The sequence below is a fragment of the Phyllosticta citribraziliensis genome (genome assembly GCF_038025025.1).
Source record: "Phyllosticta citribraziliensis strain CPC 17464 chromosome Unknown J3D65scaffold_7, whole genome shotgun sequence".
NCBI classification, from domain to species: domain Eukaryota; kingdom Fungi; phylum Ascomycota; class Dothideomycetes; order Botryosphaeriales; family Phyllostictaceae; genus Phyllosticta; species Phyllosticta citribraziliensis.
In genome coordinates, this window is record NW_027117344.1 from 177368 (window position 1) to 204357 (window position 26990).

A 26990-nucleotide genomic window follows, 5' to 3' on the forward strand; every position below is an offset into this window, starting at 1 on the left:
CGACGGCCGGCAAGCAGTCAGCGAGCGAGCATACTGATGGACAATGATACCACTCAGCCAATATTCGTATCTGTATCGTCATCATCATCAATGACGACACTCGCCGAAACTCTGTCCGGGTCCCCCCCGCCAAAGCGCGCGCTTACCCCACATGAGCCTGTTTCCCGTTCGCACGCACGCGAGCGAGAGAAGCGCATGTGTGTGTGTGGGGTGGGTGGGGGTATCCCTGCGTGCCCGTCTGCCTGCCTGTCTGCTTGCCTGTGTGCGGGCGGGCGGGCGAACGTTGATTGATGCAAGAGACAAGAGACAAGAGTCTGCCCATCGAAATAGCGGAGAGCAAAGTAAAGAAAAGCGCGAGTGCACGGCGACGTTCTTTTTTCTTTCTCTCGCAGACAGACAGCTACCGAGCCTGCTAACCAACCTCCAACCAACCAACCAACCTACAACAAAACGAAAAAGGTATTAATGCGGAGGGGTAAGGCGAGTTCAAGCATCAGGAGGGTTCGAGTTCGAGTTCGAGGTTATAGAATGGAATGAGAGAGAACGGAATGGAATGGAGCATTGATAGTGTACAGGGTATGATGGATGATGGTAATAATAATAGTGATGATGATGACGATGATGGTGATAATGATGTGGTATGAGAAAACCAAACGACAAGGGAAGTGAAGTGGTACGGGGTAGAAGGGAGAGAGAGAGAGAGAGAGAGAAAACCGGGAAGGAAGCCACTCCACACCACAACAACCTCAATCGACACACAATGACGGCCTCGACGACAATGACGACGACAACATTGATGAGATGGATGGATACCGTTCGTGCGATGTGAGTGTGAGTGTGAGTGACGAGAGAGACGAGCGAAAAGCAAGAGCCGCAGCCCCACAGCGAAAGAACAACAAGCAAACAAAAACCCGAACATGCCCGAAAAGTTAGACGTTGCGCTGTCCTCCCCAAACCCGCCTTTAGTGCAGTTTGATATGACGACTGATAGTGAGACCGACCGGAAGAGTGCTGCTGCTCCCACCTCCTTGCCAGAGGGGGAAAATCAAAACAAAACCGAAGAAGAAAAGAAAGATAAACATGGGGGAACAAAGGAAAGAGAACGCCAGATGATTCGCGCGTGCGTGCCGTCCAGTCCAGTCCGAACAACCCGAAAATTTGCCCAAAATAAACCCCCCATTCGCTCGCTTTCCCAACCAATAATTCCCCATCTTGGTGCTGCTGCTGCTGCAAGTACCAGACGTAAAATCATCAAGACATGTCCTGCACTGGCCTCCAGCCAGGCCACGCCTAGAAGCCCTGCCAGTTTTGCTGCGGCGCCTGCTGCTGCTGCTGCTGCTGCTGCTGCTGCTGTTGTTGTTGTTGCTGCTGCGGCGGGCCCGGTGCCCACCCTTGCATGCCGGGCTGCTGCGCGGCGGCGCTGCTCTGGTGCATGCCAAAGTGCTGGGCCGGGCTCGGGCTGGGCTGGTACGGGTTGCGTCCCATGCTGCTGTAGGCGGCCGGGTTCATGCCACTCATGGCCGAGTAGCCCATGGGCCCGCCGGCGCCGCCGTGCATCGAGCCGGCGCTGCTCTGCGAGTGGTGCAGCTGCGGCGGCGCGTGCATGGGCGACGGCTGCGGGTGCGGCGATTGAGACTGGCCAAACTGCGGCATGTTGTGGTGCGTTTGCGACAGCGGCGACGGCGCGGTTTGAGGAGGCGGCCACATTTGGTTTTGCGGATATCCGTATGGGCTTGGCTGGGCCGGCCCGCTTCCGGGACCCATGTTCAAGCTTGGCGAACGGTGGTGCAGCTGCTGCGGTTGATGCATGGGCCGCATCGGAGTCTGCACCAGGTTGCTCTGAGCGTGCGAAGGCTGCGAATATTGCGGCGTCATCATCTGCGTTGGAGGTTGCGAGTGGGAGGGGATGCTGGGCGGTCCGAGGCCTGAAGTCGGAGCCGGCCGCGGCGACTGGACGCCCTGCTGGATTGGCTGCACGCCTTCTCCCTCGGCGGGTTGGCGCTGGTGATTTGCCAGGACGGGCTCGTGCGGCCGCTTCCAGTAGTCGTCCATGTAGTTGCTCCGGATGCCGCGCTGCTGGCCGAGACCCTTGTTGAAGTCGGCAGCATGGGCAGCCTGGTTGAGGATTTCGGCGGCCGTGCTGGGCTGCATCCTGCCCTCGTAGGCGGGTCCGGAAATCTCGTGTCGCGGCCTCTGCAGTCCGCCAAAGTCTCGAGCGCGCAACTCCTCGACGGGAGCGAGGTTGATCATGGGAAGCGGAGCGAGCGTGGTCGGATTGACGCCGGGAGGCACGTCGAGCTGCGCAGGGCCGTTGCTGTAGATGATTTCGCCGTGCGGCAGGGCCGTCAGGGCATGCGCATTGTTCGCCTCTGCTGCAGCGGCCTCTCGTTGCCTCGCCGCGCCCGGCCTCTTTTCTCCAGCGGCATCCTCCTCGGTGAAGCCCTGCTTGCGCGCCTTGCTTTCCCAGTAGTCGTCCCTAACGCGTCTACCGTTTACAATCAGCCTGCTCCCAAACTGGCGAAACATGGAGCGCGCCGTCACAATGGCAATCTGTCGCGAGCGATACGAATACGGGAGAATCTCCTGGTGTATCAAGTCGTCCTTTTCGGCCTGGGTCGCAATGATCTTGTACAGGGAGCGGTTCTTGTTGAAGAGCAGATACGAGTCGCGGTAGCCCAGGACGCGCGCACATTCCGTCGCAAGCATAAACAGCTTGTTGCCGCGATTGGGGACGAAAAAGGTTCGGCAGCGGTATTCCCGGCCATCGAGCGGGTGGCCGTTGGGCGTGACTTTTTTCTCTCCGGCCTCGTCGAATTCGCGCGGTATGTACTCGTCGCCCTCGGGATTCAGCTGGTCGGTGGTGTGATCTCGAACTGTCGGCAATGCTTTTAGCACCGTTCCTTTGGTGGGAGTCGACTTTGGGGGGGATGATGCGCTGGGAGAGGTTTGCGGTAGAGACTGCGACTTGAGCTGCGGGGTCTGAACGGGGCCAGGCGCGGGATGATGCAGTGGCGGATGCGTCGACGGGCTCTCCGAGATGCGACTCGTCTTGGGCGGCCTGCCCCGTTTCTTGGGCTTGTCGTCTGGCGGAGGGTGTTAGTCGAAACATTGACGAGGACGAGCAAAACGCACCATCGTCTCCCCGGTCCGTCGAGAGGACGTGTTCTGAAGCGTCGGGCGAGCGGCTTCTTTTGATGCCGCGGGGGCTTGCGTGAGGGGCGAGGTTGGCGGAGCCGGGCAACACTGGTCGCAGCACATGTTAGCAGAGGTGGTGGTTGAGAGTTGTGGGTTGAGGTTTGAGATGCGAGACGCTGACACGCGCTTGGCCTTGTCGAGCCGAGCGGTGGCGCCGGGGGTCGAGCGGGCAGGCAGGGAAGGGCGACTTACTACCTGCTGAGTTCAAGGCGGCGGGATTGATTGTGGTGGTAGGGTCCATGATATTTCCTACGCCGCCGTTCAAAGAGGCCGAGACGGGATGGTGGGAGGTGGTCGAGTACATGCCCGGTCGGAAGCGCGACGGCGACTGGGTGGAGCGCGGTGACTAGCGAGCGAGCGAGCGAACGGGCGGCCAGACAGGCGGGCGGCGGGCAGGCAGCGTAGAGGAGCGCGCCGCAACGGCGACGGGGTTTGGAGCGGCGCAGCGACGAGCAGCGGTCGAGGGCGGCGACAAGAGCGGCGAAGAGGGCGCTGTGTCGGTCATGCAGATGGGGGACTTGTCGAGTGGGAAAAGTCAAGAGTCGACGGGCTGCGGTGGGTTGGCTGTGGCGGGCGGCTGCACGGTCCCGGCAGCATCGATGGAGAGAGATATTGGCTATCTCTTTTGACCCGACGCCGACGCAACCCACGGGCCCTTGTAGTCGGGACTGGAGCAGCAAGAATGTCGATGTGGGCGGTGAGGTGTGGTGGTTGGCTGGTCGAGATGCAAGGAAGCGCTGAAGGGCGAGTGGCACCGACGAGGAGGCAAGAGAGAGAGAGAGAGAGAGAGAGAGAGAGGTAGAGGTGAGAGGTGAGGTAGTGTGGTAGACGAGTGGTAGAGATGGCAAAACTGAACCGAAGCCGCCCAAGGATCAAGTCAAACGGGAGACGGACCGCCCGAAAAGGAAAACACGTCGTCGCAGCGTAGGTCTTGTAGATAACTACAGTCGATGGATGGATGATGGCTTCGCGTGCCGGAGCGCCGGGAGCTTGAGACTTGGCGCGTGTCGCAAGGGAAGACGAGGGAGAAGAGTCAAGCCAGGCTCAGGCCTCGAGCTGTTCAGTCCTGGTCTCTTCACTCACTCTTCATTCAATCTGATGACCTGCATCATCTTCGTTCTCTCTCTACCTCTCCGTTCTCCCTCCTCGCATCTCCCCTCCCCCTCCCTCCCATCTACCACCACCACCACCACCACCACCACCAACACCGCCCACCCGTCTACCTCGAAGCTTGACTCCATCGCCTCTCTCCTCTCCTCTCCTCTCGCCCGTGCAACCTGGCCCTCGTCCTCTGCCCGTGTCATCTGCTCCGCCGTCTGCAGGGTCTTGCCCGCACCTCCAATCGGCCTCCGCTATGCGCCACACGTTGACATCAACCGTTTGCCCGCGAATCACCTCCCGCGTCCTTGTGACTGGCCTGCTCTCGCAAAGAATCAGATACCCTACCGTCCATGCGATAACGACCACCCTGTCAAATCCCCCCGTCCATCATCAATCATCTTTGACCTCTTGTTCGTTCTCCATCCGTTTGCCTCTTTTCTGCGCAACGCCTGCCTGCCTGCCTGCCTGCCTGCCTGCCGACCTGCCTTGCCTTGCTTCGCTGCGTCCCGAGACGAGGGGGCCCGCTCTCTCGATTCGGCCACCATGCATCGACGCTCTACCGTAGAGGAATGTCAAGCCTGCAGTCATCTGACCAAGTCGCCGGTACGGGCGCTGCCTTCCAGCCTCTTGGAAACACGATGCGATGCGATCAAGAGAAAATCCACTCTCCTCCACTGCTCAGTTACTTTCGTTGGTCACTCCCCTTTTTATCCATCCATCATCCCCATCCCGTCATCGAATCTCATCTCGGCCGGCCCGACCAGCTGCTGCTGTGGTCGTGACCGACGGCCGACGGACCGCTAGCCATGCAATATTCCTACACGAGGCGGCCATCTCCGGCCGTCGCGCCTCTTTTTCTTCTCTCTCGTCGTTGCCTCTCCCTGGTCGTCTCTTTGCTTTTCCTTTTCGCCTCCGTGCTGCTTCCTTCCTTGCGCGCCACGAACTACCGAAAACCCGGGAATGCTTTTTTGGGCACCCTCCCACACACACACACCGTTGGCGGGCTGGGCTGGGCCGGGCTGGGCTGTGCTTGATCCAGTAATCGTCAAGGAATCCGTCAAGCCTCTTGGGGAGCGGAGGGAGGGAGGGGGGCGCGTCGTTTGTCCATCTGCGTGTCTCAGGGCGCAGGCTGCTGCTGCATTTGCCTCCCCCCTGCCACCTGCGCGTCGCACAAAATGGGCGGTGTGTTTGCAGTAACTAGCTAGCAGACTGATTGTCACTCGCCGCCGCTGGAGTCGACTAGTTGGGTAACCGACTACGTATGTACAGGTGGGTAGGTAACTACGGAAAGTTGTCTGCTGTGCTGGTTGATGGGCTGGGCAAGGGTGACGGAGCATTGCCTGGTTGCTGGACTGGCCGATGTGCTTGCTGCCTGCGGGCGTGACGACTGACGACTTGCTCTTCTCTTCTCTTCCGTTCTCCTTTGCCCTGGGACGTCGTTTATGCTGTCGGACGTCCATCTTTCTCTCTCTCATGCGTCCTTCTTCCACTGAACAGCTCTCTAACCACCGCATCCCATCACCATCACCATCATCGCGCCCACACAAAAACATCCCCTGTCGTCATCCCCAGCATCCAAGTTCCTGCCCTAGCTCAAGTCAAAGCAAAGCACCGGTACCTACCTACGTACTCACCTAGCTCTACTCTAGCTTGATGTTCTGTTCTGTCCTGGATGTCATGTCAGTGTGACCCCCATCCAGCCGTCAGCCCTCCCTCCGCAGCCAAAGCAGCCAAGATAGCTAGCCCATCCATCAGTCTGTCAATCCGTCACTCTGTGCCTTGCAAGTAGGTCTGCCAACGAACCCCCCGTCTGCGCGCTACACACCCGCCCACCACCATCTCACCCATCTCCCTCCGTTCGAGGTGGTGGTGTGTTCTGCCTACATGGCTGGCGACCTGACTAGCTTTGGCGCCGACGCGTGTCCTGCATACGTACGGGGGGAACCTGTCAACCTACACACCCCATCCACCCTGATCTAAAGTGACCCAGCCGCTCGGAAGCGCTTGTTCAATGTTGGCGCTGTTTAGCCTGGCGGACTGCTTCGTAGGTATGTAGACAGTGTGAGGGTCAGGGTCGCCAAAAAGGCCGCGTCGGACACTGGCTGCACGGCGTTACTGCACGACATCACCGCACGACATCGTGGTATCCGTCTGGCTGGCTGGCTGGCTGTAGTTGGTGCTGGTGGGGAGGCGATGTTGTCGTCGTCGTTGTTGTTGACGAATGATGAGAGTGAGCGGCCGTCTGTGAGGCACACATGAGAGTATGTCTACCACGTACAGCGCCCTTCTTTTCTTCCCTTCCGCTTCTACATTCTCACCCTGTCATCTTCTCAATCAAGCGCACCCGCCTATATACAGTGTGCGATAGGCGTCGCACGGCATGCTCTCTCTCTCTCTCTCTCTCTCTCTCTCTCTCTCTCTCTCTACCCACCTACCTGCAACACTGCAACACTGCAAAACCGACCGCTCTTCTGCGTTCTGCTCTGCTCGCTGGTTGTGTAGGCCAGGCAGGACGACTTAAAGAATAGCTGGCGGACAGAAAAACAGACAGGCGGATTGATAGATAGATAAACGTTTCTTTGGCTCCAGAGCAGAAAAGGGCGGGACGGAATAATACTTTCTTATACACACCACGAGGCCATGCGACATGCGAGCGGCGGGTTCATGAGACTTCTTCTTCATCATCATCATCTTCATCATCCACAGAACTGCCATTCCGCATCTTCCCTCTCCCCTACCTACTCGCAAGACTACAAGTCCTTCTACTCCCCCATCCACCCGTTGCCCAACTGCCCAACTGTCTGCCCACCCACCTGCCTTACCGCATCAGAGACCCTCTGACTAAGATACCGAACACCGAATTACTAAACATGGCCGCAAATGGCGTGCGCACGCGCCCGCGCGCCCGCCCGCACAAGCAAGCCCCCCGCTCTCGCCCTCTCCCCCTCCCTCCCCCGGGGCAGGTCCGTCCGATTTGAGATGGCCCAGTCTAGCCTAGCTGTACCGAGTAGCTGGTAGGGTGAGTGGTCAAGGCCGCACGGCGCACTCTATCTCTGGCCGTGCAGCCCGGCGGAAAAAGAGACAGACGTCGTGTGCGCGCGTGTGTGCACGACAGCGAGGCATGTATGTAGTCATGTCGTCAAGCGGACGAGAGATAAGATTGGATGGATGGATGGATGCAGGCGGACATGTAGCTGTCGTGCATGCGTGCTGCCGCCGCAGTGCAGAGAGACTGGAAAACAGGGACCGACCGGTCAAGGGTTTCTGCAGCGGGGGCTGAGACATGACAGGACGTCTGACGGGGAGTCGAGCGTTGCGACTTGCGGCGGCGGTTCAAGCGAGAAACATTTCGAGAGGGAGAGAGAGTGCAGAAAAAGCAAAGTAGAGGTTCGGTTGGGCTACGGAGCCGTTTGATAGGGGTGTTTGTAACGTGCAGCAGCCATGCTGACGTGCCCACCGCCGTCAGAGGAGGGAGGACCCGGGAAAAGTACAGGTAGAGGTCGTTGGTTGAACGGTTCGTTTCCCACGCCGCGGGGCGCCACCACGCACCGCCTCGATCCAACGCCAGCCAGCCAACAACGCCGTCCATGTGAGCGATATGCACGCATGGCATCATGCCCTAGCCAGAAAAGAAAAAAGCAGACGACGGACTCTCGGAGCAGAAAGGGTTCGTTTCACTTGCGGGGCCCCGTGGGCGCCAGGCCAGGCACGCCGCTGTAGCGCTCCTCGCGCTCCGTCTTGAAGAGAATCTGGATCCAGTACTCCTTCTGGTCCTCGTCGTACCACGACCAGAAGCGGCCGTCGCGGCGGTCTACCTCGCGCGCCTGCAGCTTGAACGCGCACGTCTCGTACGGCTCGGCTGCCACCAGCAGGTACTGGAACGACTTGTCCGGCTCCTCGACCTTTTGCTCAAACGCGCTCATGAAGCGCACCCGCGGCGTCACGCCCGCCGAGATCTCCGGGTATTGCAGCTGGAAGAGCAGCCCGTTCTGCCGCGTCAGCGGGTCCCGGATCTTGGTGATTTTGTAGCCCGGCCGCCCGATCTTGACCACGTTTTTGCGTATAGCCACGGCGCTCTGCCCCATGCCTGGCATCAGCGCGTCCTTATCGCGGCCTTCCTTTTGCTCGCGCGCGGCGCGGCGTGCCAGGTTGGTCTGATGCTTGCGGCCCTGCGTGTGGGCGAGGTACGAGCCATCGTTCTGGTGGACCGTCAGGCAGAGACGGCATTCGAAGCTTCCGACATGGTTCTTGAAAAAGTACGGGTCCTTGTCGAGGTCGATGGTCTCGAGGGCGAGCTTCCTCAGGCGCTCGCGACGGTCGGCATTGGTTGCGGATGCCGATGCGACGCCGCCGCCGCCGAATTTGGAGCCGGCGCGATTCTGTAGAGCTGTTAGAGGTGTTGTTGCGAGTGAAGGGTGTTGCGCACCTGGTAATCCATGGTTCAGAGCTTGGCGCAAGGAACGCGCGAGAGTGTGCTTGTAGATCTGGCTCAGCGGTTCGCAAGAGGTATTCTGTACTGCGCCAGATGGGATTGTCAACGTGTGGCGCGTCTTGGTGTTGAATCGACAGCTGCGGCCAAGAGAGATGGCGGACACGGCCGTGCAGGATGAGTCAGCGGTGCAAACAGATCAAACACGTCCGGGCGACGCCTCCAGAAAAGTCGACGCGCTCCAACCACAAACAACAGCCGGCGCATCACTGGACCGCAGGCCCACCTTGACGACCTCGTCAAAATAACCGGCCACTCCGCCATGACCAGCCTGAAGCGATCGTTTGCGGCCGATGCTGCCGCGTCCAACCTGGCCAGCAAGGTCTACGTCAGGTCCACCCGAAGCGGCAAAGTCCAAAAAATCGTGAGAGAGGTCTACCTCAGACAAGATATCCCATGCTCGTCGAAACTTTGCACTTCGTGCCTCAATTCTGCGCCAAAGGACTACAACAACAACAGTGGGTTTGCCGCTCGCTTTTGTTTCGAATCTAATCCCTGGCAGTCTCTCCCTTTGTGCTCTCCGAGAGGCCCGCGGGCACCAAATCATTTCCAAATGGCCACTATCTAGTCCCCGACACCAACGCTTTCCTCACTGGCATGGACCTCTTTGAAAATGAAACCGCCTTCCACGACGTCATCGTCTTGCAGACTGTGCTTGAAGAAGTCAAAAACAGATCACTCCCTCTCTACCACCGTCTCATCAGTCTCACCAAAAACGAAGACAAGCACTTCTACGTCTTCTTCAACGACTTCCGTCTAGAGACGTACGTCACCCGGGAAGAGGGCGAAAGCATCAACGACCGCAATGACCGCGCAGTCAGAAGAGCCGTGCAGTGGTATCACGACCACCTCCAACAGGCTACTGGCGGCCGCAGGAAATGCCCCGCAATCGTGATGCTCTCCGACGACAAGGAGAACCTCCGCAAAGCCAAGGCCGATTCCCTTTCGGCCCTGACCATTTCCGAGTACGTCTCTGGCTTGCCCAATGCTGACCAGCTGCTCGACATGGTGGCCGCAGGCCAGGAGCAACGCGAAGTCCGCCAGGCTCAGGGCGAGTGGCTTTACCCAGAGGTGAGTCTTTTCCGCGTGTCTTGTGCGACGCTAATTTTTGCAGTACTTCTCCATTTCAAAAATGATGACTGGCGTCAAAGCGGGAACTTTGCACCAAGGCATCTTCAACGTCTCTCCTTACAACTATCTAGAAGGCTCCGTGCACGTGTCCACTTTTGAAAAGGCGCTTCTGGTCCTCGGCAGAGAAAACAGCAATCGTGCCGTGTCGGGAGACGTCGTGGTTGTCGAGGTGCTGCCCAAGGAGCAGTGGAAAGCTCCGTCTTCCAAGATTATTGAAGAAGAGACTCTCAATCGGAACGAAAATGCCGAGGCGGAGGAGGGCGAGGCTGTCGTCACGGAGCGCGAGAGGCGAGCGCTGCAAGAAGAGGTCAAGAGAGTACACGGCAAGAGTGCCGAGGGCAGGCCACAGCCAACAGCTCGCGTCGTCGGAATCATCAAGAGGAATTGGCGGCAATACGTGGGCCACGTGGATAAAGATTCGGTCAAGTCGACAGCAAAACAGAGCCGCACGCAGCAGACAGTCTTTCTCATTCCCATGGACAAGCGCATCCCCAAGATTCGGGTGCGCACTCGACAGGCGGGCGAGATGCTGGGCAAGCGAGTGTTGGTCACAATCGACTCTTGGGATCGAGAGTCGAGGTACCCCATGGGTCACTTTGTGAGGTCGCTCGGCGAGCTCGAGTCGAAGGGTGCCGAAACAGAGGCGCTGTTGCTCGAATTCGACGTCCAGTACAGACCTTTCCCCAAAAGTGTCCTGGATTGCCTGCCGGCAGAGGGACACGACTGGCGAGTACCGCAAAGCAAAGACGACCCTGGTTGGAGAGGCCGTCGCGACTTGAGAGACTTACTCGTATGCAGCATCGATCCTCCTGGCTGTGTTGATATCGATGACGCTCTCCACGCCAAGCAGCTGCCAAACGGCAATTTCGAGGTGGGGGTCCACATTGCAGATGTCTCGCATTTCGTCAAACCAAACAATGCCATGGACAAGGAGGCGGGCATGAGAGGCACCACAGTCTACCTGGTTGACAAGCGCATCGACATGTTGCCCATGCTTCTCGGAACCGACCTGTGCTCGCTCAAGCCGTACGTCGAGCGATATGCCTTTTCGACCGTGTGGGAGATTACGCCAGACGCAGAAATTGTCTCGGCAGACTACACCAAGTCGGTCATTCGCTCACGAGAGGCCTTTTCCTACGAGCAGGCGCAGATTCGCATCGATGACGCGTCAAAGCAAGACGAGCTGACGCAGGGCATGAGGACGCTGCTGATGCTGTCCAAGAAGCTCCGCCAGAAGCGTTACGACGCTGGTGCCCTGAACCTGGCCAGCCCCGAGGTCAAGGTGCAGACCGAGTCCGAGACATCCGACCCGGTCGACGTGCAGACCAAGCGGCTGTTGGACACCAACTCGCTCGTCGAAGAGTTCATGTTGCTCGCCAACATCAGCGTTGCGCGCAAGGTCTACGAATCCTTCCCCCAGACGGCCCTCCTGCGCCGCCACGCGGCGCCGCCCAGGAACAATTTCGAGGAGCTCGCGAACCAGCTCAAGGTCAAGAAGGGCATGGAGCTGCGCGTCGACAGCTCCAAGGCCCTCGCCGACTCGCTCGACACGTGCGTCGACGCCGCCGACCCCTTTTTCAACACGCTCGTCCGCATCATGGCCACGCGGTGCATGATGGCGGCCGAGTACTTTTGCTCGGGCAGCCAAGCGTACCCCGAATTCCGGCACTACGGACTCGCGAGCGAAATCTACACGCACTTCACATCCCCAATCCGTCGGTACGCGGACCTGGAAGTGCACCGGCAGCTGGCGGCGGCCATCGAGTACGAGCAGCTGGACGCCAGCCTGCACAGCAAGGGCAAGCTGGAGGGCGTGTGCAAGAACATCAACGTGCGGCACCGCAACGCGCAGCTGGCGGGGCGGGCCAGCATCGAGTACTTTGTGGGGCAGGCGCTCAAGGGCAAGGTCGTCGACGAGGACGGCTTCGTCATGCGCATCTTCAGCAACGGCGTCGTCGTCTTCGTCCCGCGCTTCGGCATCGAAAGCCTGATCCGCCTGCGCGACCTGGCCGCGCCCGAGCCCGAGGCCGACTTTGACCCGGAGAATTACGTCTTGCAGACGAGCGGGTCGCGCGATGTGCGGCTGGAGCTGTTTCAGAAGGTCAAGGTGCGCATTCAGGACCAGATTGAGGAGAGCACGGGAAAGCGCAAGATCAAGCTGGGCTTGCTGTGATGGGCTGAGCCGGAGCGGCGAGCCGGAGCGGCGAGCCGGAACGGCGAGCAGCGAGCGGAGGTGGTGAAGCGGGTCATGCCCGTTGGTCGAGAATATAGTGAGGCGAAACACCAATCAATAGTCTACGCATAAGGCTGCAGCTACAAAACACATCGACATGCCTCTTCCATCCTCGCCCTTCCGCATAGGGCTACTTTCTGTGCCACTCTCTTCCTTCCGTATTCCCTTTTTGGCCACCGCTGCCCGCTTTCGGTCATCTGCCTTTGCGTGCCGTCGGCCCCGCGCTTTGTCTGACGTGACGATTCCAGCCTGCTGCGTTAAGCCGTGGGTTTTACAGGTCTGTCTGTCTGTCGGCAGACAGGTATGTATGTAGGCATGCGAGCGAGCGAGCGGGCGAGAGGCAGATGAGCGGGTGAGCGCAGCCGCACCAATGCATTTGTCGGTCAGTCTGTCGTCGCCCTGCTGCGCGGCGGGTGGTGGTGGCGAAGGCTGGATAGATGCGTGCGGCATGACAGGCAGGCAGCAGGCAAGCAGGTATCCGCCTAGGTACCTCTTGGTCCATTCATCCATCCGTATTCAGTAGAGCAGAAGCATTCGGCTGAAATTTTACATGTCCTTTCCTTTCTCTCTCTCGCGTGCTTTGCCCGGGCTGCTTCCTCCTCACATCTCTTGGTCTTCCTTTTCTCTTAGCCGACACATACACATACGCACGGCACACATAAAAGTCTTCCCTCTGGTTCTCTGCGCGTCGTTGCACAAGCTAGATGTCAATGCATCTCTCCGTCCGCCTGTCTGTGTATACGCGCGCCGGAGGGTGGGACAGCCCTCGTGAGTGACGGCTGCCAAAATGAGGGTATGTGCTGCGTGTGTTCCGAGAGAGAGAGAGACAGCACGCCTTGGCTTGTGCAAGAGGGGTTTGTGGGGATGATGAAGGCGATGATGGTGCGAGAGGTTGAGGATGGAGAGAGTTTGGACAGTGAGGGAGAGGAAGGGAGTAGCAGTTGATGAAGAAACCCTACCTGTCCAATCAACAAACACGAAATCTATTGTCCGCCGACGACAGACCTCCCCCTTCCCCCTGCCCCTACCCCTTCCCACCCATTCCCATCCTCGAGCACATCAACCCGTCTCTCGCTGAGCCTCCTCAAACCACCACGACCAAGAATGGCAGCACAACCAAAAACCGGCCGCAGTCAACTGCTCCCGCTTCGTTACGCGCCGCAGCGCATTGCAGCGCAGCATCTCGGCTGTACTGTTTGATCGCCGCCGGGTACGGGACAGTGTGTATCGACGGAGGAAGCGGCAGGGGGAGGCAGGGGAGAGAGGGAAAACGTGGGCAGGTCAAGCCAAGGCAGGGCAGGGCGTGTCGCGCATATGTACAGCACACACTTTACATTAAAACATAGTACCGTACCTACGCGCAGCAGCAGCAGCTAACCGACAGAGAGCAAGTCAGGAACGAGATAGACGAGCGCGCGGGCGAGAGCGCCGGCCGGCGATGCTGCTGCCGGGGTGATATTGCGATTGGCGAGGTGTCCGAGGTGGAGAGAGCGCAGACAGGACAGGCATGGTGCGCGAACGCGTGCGAGTGCTCCGTACATACATACATACATACATACCTGTACGTACATAGCCGATGGTGTTGGCATGGTTTGGGCGGGGCCGCTTGGGCTGGTTTGCTTTTTCTTCATGTACGGCGTGGTCTGCGATGTCCCGCGGTGGAGTGGTGGAGGGGTGGAGACTTCTGGATGCGAGGGCGTCCGCGTGCATGTGGTGTAGGTAGATTGTCGACGGATCGGATGGCGGGTGTTTGGATGGCCGGCGGGGGCGTGGCTGTGGCTTAGATAGATGGACAGGGAAGAGGCGGAGGTTTGTCCGGAGTGGGCTCGCTTGGGTTGGATTGGATGCGGCGGATCAATTTGCTGACAAGAGTCGTCGAGGTCATGGGCTATTCTCGCCTCGTCTCCTTGCTCTTTCCCCTGCTGGTGTTGCTCGAGACCTTGACGCTGTGATGGAGAGACGGAGAGACGGGGATTGCGCCGGGAAGACGACGGGAGGGGGAGGCACGGGAACGAAGAAACCGCGGGCAGCCAGACGGACGCCTCCTGTCGACCGAGTTAATTAGCCAGGGGGTGGTGGTGCGATATGAATACCTACTGGGGTAGATAAATGGACGATGATGATGATGTTGACGCTGCTGAGGCATCCAGGCAGGCAGGCAGGCAGGCAAGCACCGAGCGGCGCATCCCCCGCGGCTAACAGAAGCAACCCGACGCCGACTGCTGAATGCTGATTGGTGCCGCCTCAACGATTTTCACCGCCTCACCGCCTGGTCGCGCACCCCGGACTTAACCTTCAGTTTTTTCGGGGGTTCCCCCTTACGACGATCCGGCGGAAAGGGGGCAGCGGCTTATCGTGCGTGCAGTTGCGAAGTGAGATGGAGAAGAAGAAGACGAAGATAAAAGAGGGTCCGTCTGGTTCGACTCGCCATGACTGACACAGGGCTGAGAATTTGTCACAGTCGCGCTTTGAGACGGTGCCAACCCAAGGTCATCCGCCGCGGCCGTGATTGGGCGGCGTCGGGGACTTCATCTAAAAGACATTCCTCGTGGCGACGTCTCAAAGCGGGCGAGGCCGACGAGTTGATTCTCTCTCTCGCGGAGACGGAGGCGGTGCCCTCAACGGTCGATCTGCACGGGGGTGGGAGTCATGGGGGGGAAATGGGACAATGGGCTGGCTGTGGAACATGAGGTGCCTGGTGTGCATTCTTCATTGCTCTGGGCTGCGCGTGACGGCCGACAGGACAGGACAGGACAGGACAGGACAATGGAGGCCAGGAACAGAAGATGGGATGCGGATGAAGAACAGCCAGCCCGGCTCGCGTGCAGTGAGGTGTGCTCTTTGGCCTCTGCTCCTCGTCACCACCACCACCACCACCACCACCACACCCACGGAACCACGCGCTTCGGTCCTCCCACCCACATGCCGTCCTGGACGCCTTGCCCAAACCACCAACGGCATCAGACTGATTTTGGAATCGCAGTCGATCCGTCATCTCCCACGCCCACCCCCTCATGCAACCAGCCGGCCGCCGCCCATGGCACAAGGTACAAGGCACAACCAAGGCTCGTTGGTGTGCGCAGCCCCTGAGATTGACAACCTCACCTTGGCCGCTCTGATTGGAGTCGGTCGACCACAAGCACGTTCTCCCGTCTGTCGTGCGCATCAGGAACGCGCTGACCTTTGCCATTCATTGACCGTGCCAATACCCTCACCGCACTTTGAATATGTCATCGTCGCCGGCGCCGTCGTCGGGCCAAAAGGACCTGATCGTCGCCCCAGTCAAGTCGTTCCGTTGCTTTTCTACTCGCGTCTGCCGTGCTCTCTCTCATCATACCTACATGCCGCCATTGTACCACCAGACACCATGCACCCGATCTCATGACTCCTCTCCACCCCGTCCCCATTGGCCGTGCTGCTTTTCAGCTTGTCGAAATATCCTCTGTCGCCGTTGTTTTTTCCGCTCCCGTCCGTCCTGACCGGTCCTGGTCCTGCCTGAACCACGACTGAGGTGCTTTTCCAACGGCCCCGAACATCGTCGACATTACCTGCATACCCGATTTTCCCTTGGACCTCTCCGGCCGTCGCAGCCATTTCTACTGGTCCATAACCCGAGCACGACGGCCGCCGTCACTGCCTGTCCTTTCATCGACATGGGACAGAGCAACCATCAATTGGCCATCATCTTGGGCTCCGTCCTCGGCGGGACGGCGACGCTGCTCGTCATTGGCTGCGTCTTCGCCTACGTCGTCCACCGACGCAGGACCAACGGCTCCATCATCGCAAGAGCCGTGACGCCGCTGGACGACGCCGAATTCGAATCGTGGAGGCGGCCGAGCAAGCAGATCCAATGGCGCGAGAAATACAGCATCCTGCCAGAAAAGCCGCCCCCGGCCCTCACGCGCATGCCGCCGTCGTCGCGGCAGAACCGGCGGAGCCGCACCAGCAACAGCCTCATCATCACCGAAAAGGACCTCGAGGACGTGCCGGCGTACACGTACCGCCCGAAGCCCCTCCCCACCACCAACGGCGTCCGGCCCGCCCACGTCCGCAACATGTCGAGCATGTCTCTTCGCGACCGGCCGCCGACGCCCTTTTCGCAAAAGGACGGCATCGCGCACATGAGGACGCACTCGGCGTCGGCCAGGAGCACCCGAGTGCACCATCCGTCCGTGTCGGAGGCGTCGGATTTCGACTTTGGCTTTCAGCAGACGGCGAGCCCTTTTGACAAGATCTAGCCAGGTCCGCCGGCGGAACAGTCTAGTCACTACCTCACGACCCTCATGTTATAATGTACATATTATTAGCCTCCCCAATCATGTTGAATGGCGTTGTGTAAGAAAACGAGAAATGTCGGGGAGCAACGGCTCTCGCGTCGACGTGTCTGGACGGGCGGGTTGCTTTGAGATACCACAGGAGGGAGGGCTTTGTGCTTGTTTGCCTGCTTGCTTTGAGCGAAGAGATACGAGAGCGTTCGAGAACAAATGATCAACTTGATGCCTTGGGATGCCTTTGAGCTGCTGCGACAAAGAGTGTCTTGGAGTGGAGGGGCGCGCCAAGCCCGACCCCGACCCCGACCCCGACGGCTCACCTCCGACGGCGACGGGAGCTCCCATCCACTCACCGCCGATCCTAAACACCACATCCCAAACAACGCTACCTCCCTGCCGTCGCTGAGCCTCTAGCAGCTCGACCGCCGCCTGCTGTCCGTCCCTCCTCTGCTCGTGCTCGTCGCCATCCTCACCATGGACGTCATCCAAGGTACGCTCTCCTCCCACTGCCGCCGCCTCACCCACCTCCGCTAACCCCCGCTCGCTGCAGACTGGGCCGCGTTCCTGACGGCGCAGCAAGACAACTCGTCGCAAAATGGCATCGCCGCGCCCTTCTCCATGCTCCTCTCGCTCCTCAAATCGTACCTCGTGCCCCTCATCTCGCGCATCCCGGCGCACCCGGACCTCGCCTCGATCGCGCTCCTCCTCGTCATTCTGTGGCTGTCGCTGCAAGTCCTCAAAATGCTGTACGGCGTCGTCGTCTTCTGGGTCACGCTGGCCGTGCGGCTGCTCGTCGTCGCGGCCGTCGTGCTGGCCGCGCTGTACGTGTGGAGCAACGGCGCCGAGCAGACCGTCGCCGACGTCTCCGGCGGCCTGACGTACTGGGTCGACGTGTGGAAGGGCGAGTACGGCCGCTTTCAGGCGCAGGAGCAGACGGCGCGCGCCTTCATGATGGGCCAGCAGGCCGCCCGCGCGTCGGCCACGCCGTCGGCGCGGTGGCCGTTCGGCTAGGTGGTAGGCCGACGTCGTGCAGGCCAGCTCAGCTTGCTGGACGGACTGGAGCGCAACATGCGGCGTCGAGCCACTCGGTTCTCGCGGAATGGTGGCGAGGTCGAGCTCCATGCGCTCGGTGATGGCGCTCGCCGTCCCCTGTACATACCTTTCTCTACGGCGGAGGAGCTACGGCTCGGTGCGGGCTCCGGGCTGTCACACCATGGCTCCCTACAGCATTCCCTCATTCCGCCTGCCGGGGCATTCTTTCCCGCCCGCCATGTCATGTTGGACCAACCACCTACCCACCTACCCACCTACCTGATACTGCATCCAGGGACCAGGCGTACGGAGCAATCGAAGCGCGTCGACGATCTATTCGTCACTCGTCATTGGAGGAACAAGTTCATGAGATCATTTTGTTTTGTTTTTTGGCGCGAGCGAGCGAGCGAGCGAGCGGGGAGCGTGCAAGGATGAATGATGGATGGATGGATGGGCAAAAGGCGTTTGGTGTTGGGTTGGCTCGTTGGGGCTCTTCTGTTTCTTTTCTTCTCTTTGTCCATTTGTCGATCTGTTGCCAAGTGCAGCGCGCCATTGCTGCTGCTGCTGCTGCTGCTGCTCGCCATTTACTGTACTATGCAAAAGGTACGTATGCCGGCAGCTATAATCTCTCTCTGTCCCTCATCTTACATCAACTGATGGTATTGCAGCCTTCCCATCATCCTCTCTTTTCGCAGCATCGACCCGCCAGCATATGTAGGTAGCGCGCATGCTGCTTGCATGCCTCTATCATCAAAAGCAAGCCAGCCAGCCAGCCAGCCAGCCAGGGGATCTTCGCTCTTCCTTCTTTTTTTCCAATCCTCTTTCCTTTCTCCTTGAGTTCCCTTTCTTTTCTCGTCGTCCACCTCACTCAGCCTGCGTCGAAACAATAGCGACAGCAGCAGCAGCAGCAGCAGCATAACACTGCCCAAGGGTCTCGCGTCGCCAAGCCACTGTCCGCCTACAGACAGGCCTACTCGGCTTCGACGTGCATAATCTTGCCGCCACGCTAGCTCCTTTCTTATAACCAAGTAGGTAAGTAGGTGCGTGGTAGCGCGCCTCGGCGCGCCAAGCCGTCCTATCAGCGCGCGCGGTGCGGATGCGGTGCGCCGGGGCGGAGGCGCCGATTGTAGCTGAAAAGGGAAAAGTGGTGAGCTAAGCGGCATCGTTGCTTCTTTCGGCAAGGTGAAGTAGGTGAAGTAGGCAAGTAGGCAGGGTAGGTGAAATGGGTAGGGTAAGTAAGTGTTGAAGCTCCCGCGCCGTAGCTGGCCACGGCATCCCTGCCTATCTTGGACTTGCATCTGACAGGCCGCCAAGCTGTCAACCTAAGCTGTCAGTCAAGCAGGCGCCGGAAAAGCTTGAATAGGGCGGGTGGAAGGTGAGCTCAGCTGTATAGGTAGTCTTTCTATCGTCAGCTCCTACTCCTACCGTACTCCTCGGAAACAAGGCTGCGTGCTAATCTGTGGTTAGGAGCGGAGCGGTCTGGAGGACACTACACTACACTACACTACTCCACGCTACTCTACTCTACGTGTATGGCAGACCGCCTCATAGCTTTACCTGCTCGCCTGCTTTCGTGCCCGTCCCCGTCGTGGCTACGCGCCTAGGTATGTATCTATTGTCCATCTATCTACCTCTCTGCGCGCGTAGCTAACTAGCTAACTAGGTAACCAAGCCACCCGTCTGTCTTCCCCTGTACGCGCGCAGGTACGCCGTCCGTGACAAGCCATTGGTCGCGCTCTGATCTGTCTCTTTCTGTCTGTCTGTCTCACAGTTCGCACACTGGCGCGCGAGGCGGCGCTGCTTGGCTGCGTTTTGCGTGGATGCGTGGGTGCGTGGGTGCTTGCTCACTTCTGCTACTTTCCATTTGTCTCCTTCACCGGCAATTAGACGCGCGCCGTCAGTCTGTCAGCTTTCTGGCGTCAACATCAACAACAACAACAACAGCTACGAAGACCACAACGAGCCAACATTCCCGCCGCCGCGGAGACGCGCCGGACCCATCAATCAGAGCACCAAACCAGCAAGTGACCCCCCGCCCACTCGAGCAAGCTTCAAGCTTCGCGTTAAGCTTACCCTCTTCAACCACCTCGACGCACCCGCGAACAGGGATGCCGCCGCGCCTCCCCCCCCGCCCGCCAGAAAATCTAACAACCCACGACGAGCTGCGCAAGTTCGCGCTTGGCTTCTTCTTGTTTCGCTGCTACTGCTGCTGGGGCCGGTCTGTTTGGTTTGGTTTGGTTTGGCACGCATGCCAGAACTGGAGGCGTGGGTCGGCGCATGCGTGCTAGTCTTGCTAGAGTTGGTTTTCTGCTGGCTCGCTGGCTGCCTCACCGGCTGTCGCGCGCATGGATTGCCTGAACGGAGGGCGTCGCGCCGCGCCGCGCGCCTTGTATCGTGGGTTGCGCGCGCGGGCGCGCGGCAGTTGTAGCGGGTCTTGGGTTGCAGCGGTGGCTCTTCTTTAGCACGGGCGTTTCCCTCCCGCTCGTGGGTCTGGCTGGCTGTCTGTCTGGATCCTGAGCCGAGCGGTTTGTTTGGCAGTCTTCATCGACGAGGTCTCATCACGTCCAACCAGCCTGTTCCACCGTTCCGTCGCGGTTAGAAAGAAAGAAAGAAAGAGCTTGGGATTTGTCTGCGCACACGTTCACCGTGAAACAGTCCGTTTGCGCTGCTCAGCTCTGCCAGTCATGGGGGAAACGAACGAAGACGTCCTGCCGCCCAAGGGCGCAGAGGAGGCGTCGACGGGCTCGAGCGTCGGCGCCGTGGTGCCGGACTGGACTGAAGAGGAGGAGCGAGCGGTGAGGCGGAAGATCGACTGGCATCTCATCCCGCTGCTGACGGTGCTGTACTTGTTCTGCTTCTTGGACCGGTAAGTTGCTCTCAGATGAGTCAAGACAGTCCAGGAGGAGGAAGCTGACTGGTGACACAGTGCAAATATCGGGTATGAATGCCCTCGCTCCCTGATCTTGGATACTTCCTTTGTGTAGGAGTTGGCGTGTTGACGCTCGGGTGTTGGCGATAGGAACGCGTATATTGAGGGGCTGAAAGAGGACCTGAAGCTCAGGGACCATCAGTTCAACTGGGCGCTGACCATCTTCTTCGTGGTCTTTGGCCTGTTGGTACCCAGTCTCCTTTGAGGGCGTCCTCAGCTGAATAGAATGCAGTTGCGACATCCCGAGCAGCATTCTCCTGAAGCGGTTAGGAGGCGCGATATGGAGTACGCTATCACGTTCTCTTGCAGCTGTATCTGCTGACTCGGATCTGTAGTTCCGTTTCTCTTCATCGGCTTCGGATTGATCTCACTGTGCACTGCCTTTGTTAGGAATTATACGGACCTGATGCTGGCGAGAGCTTTCCTGGGCGGGTTTGAAGGCGGTGTGATACCGTCAGTCTCTCCCATCTCTCATCTGCACCGCAGGTTGTGGGCTGACCCGGATCCCGCAGATGCTTTGCCTTTTACCTCTCCCTGTTCTACCGCAGGACCGAGCATCTCTTTCGCGTTTCCATCTTCATTGCTACCACCATGATGGCTGGCGGCTTTGGTGGTCTGCTCGCTTCGGGGTTTTCGTAGGTGCCTGATGAATGCGGGAGAGTAGTGTGGAACTGACGTTTCCAGAAATATTCCGAGCTGGGGCGTCGACTCTATGCGGATCCACACGTCAGTATCTCTGGCCCAAAACACTTCCTTCCAGCTAACGACGTGGCAGATGGCGCAACATCTTCTTCTTCGAAGGGCTGGTCAGTATGTTGTCGCAGCCTCCTTGCCCCACTGACGCCAGCCGACTAGATCACCATGCTCCTGGGCATCGGAGCGATATTCTTCCTCGTGTCGACCCCGATGCAGTGCAAATTCCTCGACGAGCGGGAAAGGTACATCGCGACGGAGCGGCTGCTGCTGGACCACCGCATCGACTGGATGGAGCCCGTCGAGCGGCGCCACGTCAAAGCCGCCATCTGCAACATCCACACGACCATCTGCGCCGTCGGCTTCATGTGCTCGGCGCTGACGCTCAACAGCCTGGCTTTCTCCATGGTACAGTACAACCAAAAATGTCTTATATCGTTTTCAGGGTCCTCCGCGGCTAACACGACGCAGCCCGCCATCCTGCGAAACTTGGGCTGGACGTCGACAAAGGCGCAGCTCATGACGGTGCCGCCGTTCGTCTTCGGCTGGCTCACGGCCATCGTGTTCGCCTTCTTCAGCGACCGCATGCGGCGCCGCGGCGTCTTCATCGTGCCGCTCGCCCTGTTCGGCGTCGTCGGCTTCTCTGTCCTCGTCTCGTCGCCGAGCGTCAAGTACAAGTACATGGCCATGTTCTTTGCGGCCAGCGGGCTGCCCTCCGCCGGCATCATTTACCTGTGCTGGGGCCTCAACAGTGCGTGTTTTCTCTCCTTTCCTCTCCTCTCCTCTCCTCTCCTATCCTATGTATCCAACCTCCCAAGCCGCCACACCGACGTACCCACCGCGTCTGTCCAACTAACCTCCTTCGCGCCACCCCGCAGACGTCGCCAGCCCCGCCGTCCGCGCCGTCGCCGGCGGCTACATCACGGTGCTCGGCACCTTCGCCGCGCTGACGGCCACGTGGACGTACCTGCCCGAAAACGCGCCCTCCTACACGCAGGGCCACGCCGTCAACCTGGCCGTCAGCGCGCTCAGCGTCGCGACGGCGCTCACGGGCATCGCGTACGTGCACTACGAGAACGGCGCAAGGAGCAAGGGCCGCCGCGACGGGCGGCTCGAGAAGGAGCTGGATGGGGGTGAGGGCGTTGGCGCTGGTGGTGGTGGTGGTGGTGCAGAGAGGGAGAGGCTGGAGTTGTTGCTGGGCCATCGGCATCCCAGGTTTAGGTATATCCCATAGGCGGATTGGGAGGTGTGCGAGGGCAGAGCCAGAGCCGGTCTGCCGCTTTGCCTCGACTGCCCGGGTTGGCCTTCTTGCCTTTCAGCCCCCTTTGGCTTTTTGCTTTAGGCAGATTTTCTCTGTAAGTACAGCTAGACGTTCTGTTTTCTCTTACGTAGACGACGGCCTGTTGCTTTTGGGGTCAGCGGGCGTACGGTGGCAAGATATGATATGATACGATACGATTTCATTGCGCGTCAGCAGGGGGGTGGTTATGGCAAGAGCTTGGGTGGATTTTGTCACGGCCGCGGAAGAAAAGTGGCTAGACGCTCCTATTCCATTGATAATGCTTGTACATGAATGCTCCTTGGTCGCGCTGTTGCGTTCCACCAATTTCCTTTCGCCCGTCCTTCCTCCCGCGCCTGCGCCTTACTATGATTCTGCACTTGCCTTCCTGTACAAGGCCTCGACTCTGTCTCGCCTCGAAATTACGGGAGAGCTTCAGGCGTCAAGTCTCGACCAGATGCCCGGACGCGCGGCGATATGCGGGTGTTGTCGTGCTCCGTCAAGTTTGGCGCGGTGCAGTAGGGCCGAAGGTCCGCTTCAGTGTACATACGCCCGTCCCGGGCGCGGCGCAGCTGCAGAGACAACACAAAGCAAAGACAAGAGGACTGTCTTGGTCCCACAAGTCGCGCACATGCGAGCTTCGCGTCCATCCAAACCGCACCGTGGTCTTGATCCTCCGCAGGAGCTGCCGCGACTCCTGCAAGCCAAAGCCGACGTACTCGATTTTCTCCATGCGGGTTTTGGCTGGCGACAGAGAATCTCCGGCTCCGGGTGCTTCGCACTTCCGATGAACCAATCGGCGCCGTGGTCGCCCTGATCATTCGCTCATAAAAAAGAAGCAAGGACTGAAGACTCCATTGGACGGCTATCCTGAGTGCTATTGATACTGCTGTTAGTTGCCGCCAACCCTGTCTTTGAGAGGCCGCAAAATTATGACCGTGGACGACCAAGGAGCATTCGTCTGGATGGTTGTAGCTGGCGTGCGGCGGGTCCACGACGCCGAGCGACGGTGATCTTTTGAATCGCATGGCTGGCCTCTGGGATCTCGGCGTTGTTTACCGGGATCAGTACCTCGAGGGAGACCGTTCTCACAGCGCAAGATGGTCGATGTGCGGCGAACTGATGAGGCGCGGTCGCGCAGGCGCTATCCGTGTCGATACCCACGGACGAGACGTCGTAAAGTGTGGTGAGAACCTGCAAGCTGCTACCCGGGTTTTTGAAATCATCCATACGCTCGGCCGTGTCGAGGTCTGCGCGCAGCACCTTTGCGTCGATTTTGGAAATGCCGCAACACCATCTCCGGTCCTCTGCAAGGCGGCGAGAGACCTCACAGAAAGGGATCGTCGGAGATCACGACTGTGTCCTCGCCCGTGAAAGCCGCCCTTCGCTCCGCCCTTCGCCAGAGTTGTCAGCTCAACGCGCTCTCCCAAATCTCACAGGCCGGGACCAACTTACTCTTCCTCCTCGCGCTTTTTCTCTTCCACCAGCTCATAGAACGCCTCCGTCATCCTGTCGTAGCGCTCCTCCCACGACCCTGGCATGCGCGCTCCGTGCACACACTCGTTGATGTGGTCTTTCTTGTCCGTGTCCTTGTTGACGTGCGGCTTCCACATCGTGGCGAGCCAGTAGAGCTCCTCGATTGTGTCTTCGTATGCCTCCCAGCGGATGTCCCAGAGCAGGTGTGTGTTGCTCGCCTTGCCGAGAAGCAAGTCGATGAAGGTCCCTGGCGGAGAGTTAGAATTGTTGGTCTTGGGAGCGGACGTGAAGCTTACACATGCTCTCCTTGGGGTTGATGACGTCCCAGTACACCATGGCTTCGGAGTAGATATGAAAGCGGAGGCTGGGTAGAGAGATCGCGAATCAAGAAAGCGAGCTTTTGGTGATTGGTCACCGTGTATAGATCGCGGGCGGTGGAAGGAGTGGTTTTTGCGAAGTGCGTTGTTGATGTTTGGATCAGGGCGCGATGTTGGACTAGATATCTGCGGAGCAGTACCGTGGTGCGCGCTGATGCCGACAGGCAACGGGCGGCAAGCACGCGCACCCAGGGAACAATGAACATCTCGCAAAGAATTAACACTTTCCAAGGGAATTGACACTCGACTGGTTGGCCCCTCGCCGATACCCGCTCGCACCGACCCAGCGCAAACGCCAACACTGCCCTCACTTAACGAGCAAAAGTTCTATGTGTTATACAAGGTACATTGTTTCTGAACAGAAAGAGTAGACAAAGGGTTTATTTGGAAAGGTCGTTGTCCTGGAATTCATCCTCCCGCCCTCGAAGCTGGACAGCTTCCATCCACCAAAGGCTGAGCGTAGAGACGCAGAAGCAGAGTCGATCCGTACCACTGGGTGTCTGTACGGCCTACTTGAACAACTGATTTTCCGCTTTGCTTCTTGCGTTGACTAAGATCGCTTGAAAGGGCCTGGCAGGATGGGTTCGATCACTTACGCGTCAGGACCCAGACACTCCCAGGAACGAACGCTGCCTAAACGTGGCGGGGAGTGAGGATGCATAAGAACAGGTACTTGGAATTTTCCTGAGATTTGCGCTTGATTCGTCCCTGAAAACAACGGAACATGGTCAGAATACGACGAATTGTCCCTTTCTGCCAAACTTCACCATCTTTCGCTTGCAGTTCAAACCTGGTACGCAAGGAGAAGGGTCGAAAAAGCCCTTGACACTGCTTGAGAGCGATTCTGTGGCATGTGATGGCTTTCAGCAGGAGGACCTGAAGGGCGGCGCGGCGGTTCAGCACCAGCAGCTGAAGCTGCAGTAAGCAAATGACGATGGTTGAACAAAAAAGCATGAATACGACGATAAATGGTCCAGAAACTAGTAGAAGAGGTTGATTGAGGTCAAAGAGCACGTCTAGAAGCGGAGAGAAGCTCAATTGCAGCAGTGAATGAGTATGTTTGCGTTGAGGCAAAGTGTAAAAAAGGAGTGCCCATTCGCCATTCCCAGAATTCCATTGATGCCAGATCCGTGTGAAAGTGTATCTCTTGAGAAGAATCCCCGATTTGTTATTGGACGCCTCCCAGTGGTAAAATTCAAGAGAGGACTGATGGACAAGCGGAAAGAGGGCAGAATCAACCATCAGTGGTGCGTCCGGCATGAAAGAGCCAACGGTGTAGACTCTTTGGTGGACAAATCTTTGGCAGAACCGTTAGCTTCAAGCTGTCGAAGAGGGCTGACGACCGAATGATTTACCGCTCTGTGCAACTGCCTGGAAGATCAGGGCGACTCCGAGACGCCTGGCGCGCTGGCAGCGAATCTTCCAAGACTCCGGAGTATCGGGGTCGGAGAGTCGGTGAGCCAGGCAAGGGAACATTTCGTCTCCGATGAGTCAGTATCGACACTCAGCACGAGGGGGGTTTTGGCGAAAGTTCTTACGAGGGGCGGCTTGATTGAGCGGCAAGCGGAGGGCACCGAGCTTCCGACAAACCCACCTGAGGGCCTGGAAGCGGATGGCACCACAGTTTGGGCCGGCATTCTCGGCGAAAAGGAGCACGCGGTCGATTTTGTCCCCTGTGTGGCTGTCAGTGGAGCTCCGGGGCAGTAGGGCGACATGAGAGACTTACAGACGCAGGGATCAACCTTCTGAAAGCGAGCCATGGTTGCTGTTGAGTGTATTTTCGCTGGGGAGCTGTGTGGAGACGACAGGATGAGAGGTTTTTGGCGGTGGTGGGCGGTGGTGGGAAGGTATTTATCAGGTGGGCGCATGCCAACGCCGAAGCTTTCTGCGGCGACGAAAGTGTGTTAACCTGCCGGCCAAGACTTTCGCCAAAATCCAGTACATTAAGCGCCTGCATTTTTCAATGGCTATACTCGAGGAAGATAGTTCCTCGGGCGCAGTTTTCACGGTAAAAGCGGGCTTGAGAATGCCTGTCAGAAACCACCCTCTATTCTTCTGCTTGTGAGGTTTTCATGTATAACCTGGGCGACTATACGAAAGGCTAAAGAAGGACTGAAATAGTCTCGAGTAACGCACAGGGAGCATTCGTCCGCTGTGCCGCACCGCTTCAAGAGCCTCTTCATCGGCGGGCCACGCGCCTGGGGAGCATTCAGCCCTGCGCCGCCCTCGACCAAATTTATTCCACCATTCAAAGAGAGGAGCGAGCCACCAGGTCCTACGGAGCTTTTGAAAAAGTTGCTTGTCGCCAAACGTATTGACGCTTGAAACCCGAACAGACCCTCATTGAAAGAAGTGTGCAACTCAATTTTAGAAGAAAGGAAATCATCTTTTATTTAGAAGCGAGCACGAAGTTTCCAATGCCGTTTGCAGAAGGTTGCATACGATAGAAGTTTCCGCTCCTGTCCTCCTGCTGAGCCATGGTTGTTGCCGTCATCCTGCCTGTGGTACGGAAGAGTGAGGGTAGATGCTGTCCCTGAGACCTTCAAGGGTGCGCCAGGATCAATTCATCCGATGCTGTTCCAGTGGTTAGTTTGGACGCGTATTCAGGGTTCAAAAGTTGCACCACACTTACGAGAGAGGACCGAGATGCCCTGTGAGATCAGAGCCCACGGAAGCCTCATTGTGCCTCGATGGGCATGCTTCCAGACGCCCGGCGTGTCGTTGTCAAGGGCGCGGCCCGAAATGATCGAACAAGCATTGTCTTCTCCGGTCAGCATTGGCAAA

At 58.6% G+C, this 26990-nt stretch overlaps 11 protein-coding genes across 11 annotated transcripts; 6 read left to right on the forward strand and 5 right to left on the reverse strand.

Moving 5' to 3' along the window:
* Positions 1–315: 315 nt before the first annotated feature.
* On the reverse strand, positions 316–1343 carry J3D65DRAFT_626268 (uncharacterized protein). The gene has a single exon (XM_066800421.1). The coding sequence runs from the start codon at positions 917–919 to the stop codon at positions 494–496; it is 426 nt and encodes a 141-aa protein (XP_066654210.1). The 5' UTR covers positions 920–1343; the 3' UTR covers positions 316–493.
* Positions 1274–3994, reverse strand: J3D65DRAFT_626272 (chromatin remodelling complex Rsc7/Swp82 subunit-domain-containing protein). Its single transcript, XM_066800422.1, has 3 exons — positions 3388–3994; positions 3133–3243; positions 1274–3083 (listed from the first exon to the last, which is right to left on the reverse strand). Exons 1-3 carry the CDS (start codon positions 3497–3499, stop codon positions 1291–1293), a joined length of 2016 nt encoding a protein of 671 aa, XP_066654211.1. The 5' UTR covers positions 3500–3994; the 3' UTR covers positions 1274–1290.
* Positions 3995–4904: 910 nt separating this feature from the next.
* J3D65DRAFT_626276 (uncharacterized protein) lies at positions 4905–6298 on the reverse strand. The gene has a single exon (XM_066800423.1). The coding sequence runs from the start codon at positions 5847–5849 to the stop codon at positions 5097–5099; it is 753 nt and encodes a 250-aa protein (XP_066654212.1). The 5' UTR covers positions 5850–6298; the 3' UTR covers positions 4905–5096.
* Positions 6299–7773: 1475 nt separating this feature from the next.
* On the reverse strand, positions 7774–8870 carry J3D65DRAFT_389279 (uncharacterized protein). Its single transcript, XM_066795839.1, has 2 exons — positions 8723–8870; positions 7774–8675 (listed from the first exon to the last, which is right to left on the reverse strand). The coding sequence occupies exons 1-2, from the start codon at positions 8732–8734 to the stop codon at positions 7971–7973; spliced, it is 717 nt and encodes a 238-aa protein (XP_066654213.1). The 5' UTR covers positions 8735–8870; the 3' UTR covers positions 7774–7970.
* On the forward strand, positions 8842–12258 carry J3D65DRAFT_626280 (uncharacterized protein). The gene is made up of 3 exons (XM_066800424.1): positions 8842–9243; positions 9288–9856; positions 9900–12258. Exons 1-3 carry the CDS (start codon positions 9048–9050, stop codon positions 12087–12089), a joined length of 2955 nt encoding a protein of 984 aa, XP_066654214.1. The 5' UTR covers positions 8842–9047; the 3' UTR covers positions 12090–12258.
* Positions 12259–14817: 2559 nt separating this feature from the next.
* Positions 14818–15534, forward strand: J3D65DRAFT_603605 (uncharacterized protein; the record flags this gene model as incomplete). Its single annotated transcript, XM_066798221.1, has 1 exon — positions 14818–15534. One exon carries the CDS (start codon positions 14818–14820, stop codon positions 15532–15534), a length of 717 nt encoding a protein of 238 aa, XP_066654215.1.
* An 89-nt stretch (positions 15535–15623) lies between these two features.
* On the forward strand, positions 15624–16733 carry J3D65DRAFT_626290 (uncharacterized protein). The gene has a single exon (XM_066800425.1). The coding sequence runs from the start codon at positions 15803–15805 to the stop codon at positions 16385–16387; it is 585 nt and encodes a 194-aa protein (XP_066654216.1). The 5' UTR covers positions 15624–15802; the 3' UTR covers positions 16388–16733.
* Positions 16734–16894: 161 nt separating this feature from the next.
* On the forward strand, positions 16895–17431 carry J3D65DRAFT_668282 (uncharacterized protein; the record flags this gene model as incomplete). Its single annotated transcript, XM_066803105.1, has 2 exons — positions 16895–16910; positions 16971–17431. 2 exons carry the CDS (start codon positions 16895–16897, stop codon positions 17429–17431), a joined length of 477 nt encoding a protein of 158 aa, XP_066654217.1.
* A 1562-nt stretch (positions 17432–18993) lies between these two features.
* On the forward strand, positions 18994–19938 carry J3D65DRAFT_389154 (uncharacterized protein). Its single transcript, XM_066795837.1, has 2 exons — positions 18994–19056; positions 19116–19938. Exon 2 carries the CDS (start codon positions 19273–19275, stop codon positions 19738–19740), a length of 468 nt encoding a protein of 155 aa, XP_066654218.1. The 5' UTR covers positions 18994–19056; positions 19116–19272; the 3' UTR covers positions 19741–19938.
* J3D65DRAFT_389155 (major facilitator superfamily domain-containing protein) lies at positions 19939–22435 on the forward strand. Its single transcript, XM_066795838.1, has 11 exons — positions 19939–20318; positions 20379–20390; positions 20472–20564; positions 20614–20666; positions 20717–20834; positions 20894–21016; positions 21066–21107; positions 21157–21187; positions 21237–21482; positions 21546–21825; positions 21953–22435. Exons 1-11 carry the CDS (start codon positions 20137–20139, stop codon positions 22306–22308), a joined length of 1536 nt encoding a protein of 511 aa, XP_066654219.1. The 5' UTR covers positions 19939–20136; the 3' UTR covers positions 22309–22435.
* Positions 22436–23283: 848 nt separating this feature from the next.
* On the reverse strand, positions 23284–24165 carry J3D65DRAFT_603609 (uncharacterized protein; the record flags this gene model as incomplete). The annotated part of the gene is made up of 4 exons (XM_066798222.1): positions 23284–23650; positions 23685–23747; positions 23809–24076; positions 24126–24165. 4 exons carry the CDS (start codon positions 24163–24165, stop codon positions 23284–23286), a joined length of 738 nt encoding a protein of 245 aa, XP_066654220.1.
* Between the last annotated feature and the right edge of the window lie 2825 nt (positions 24166–26990).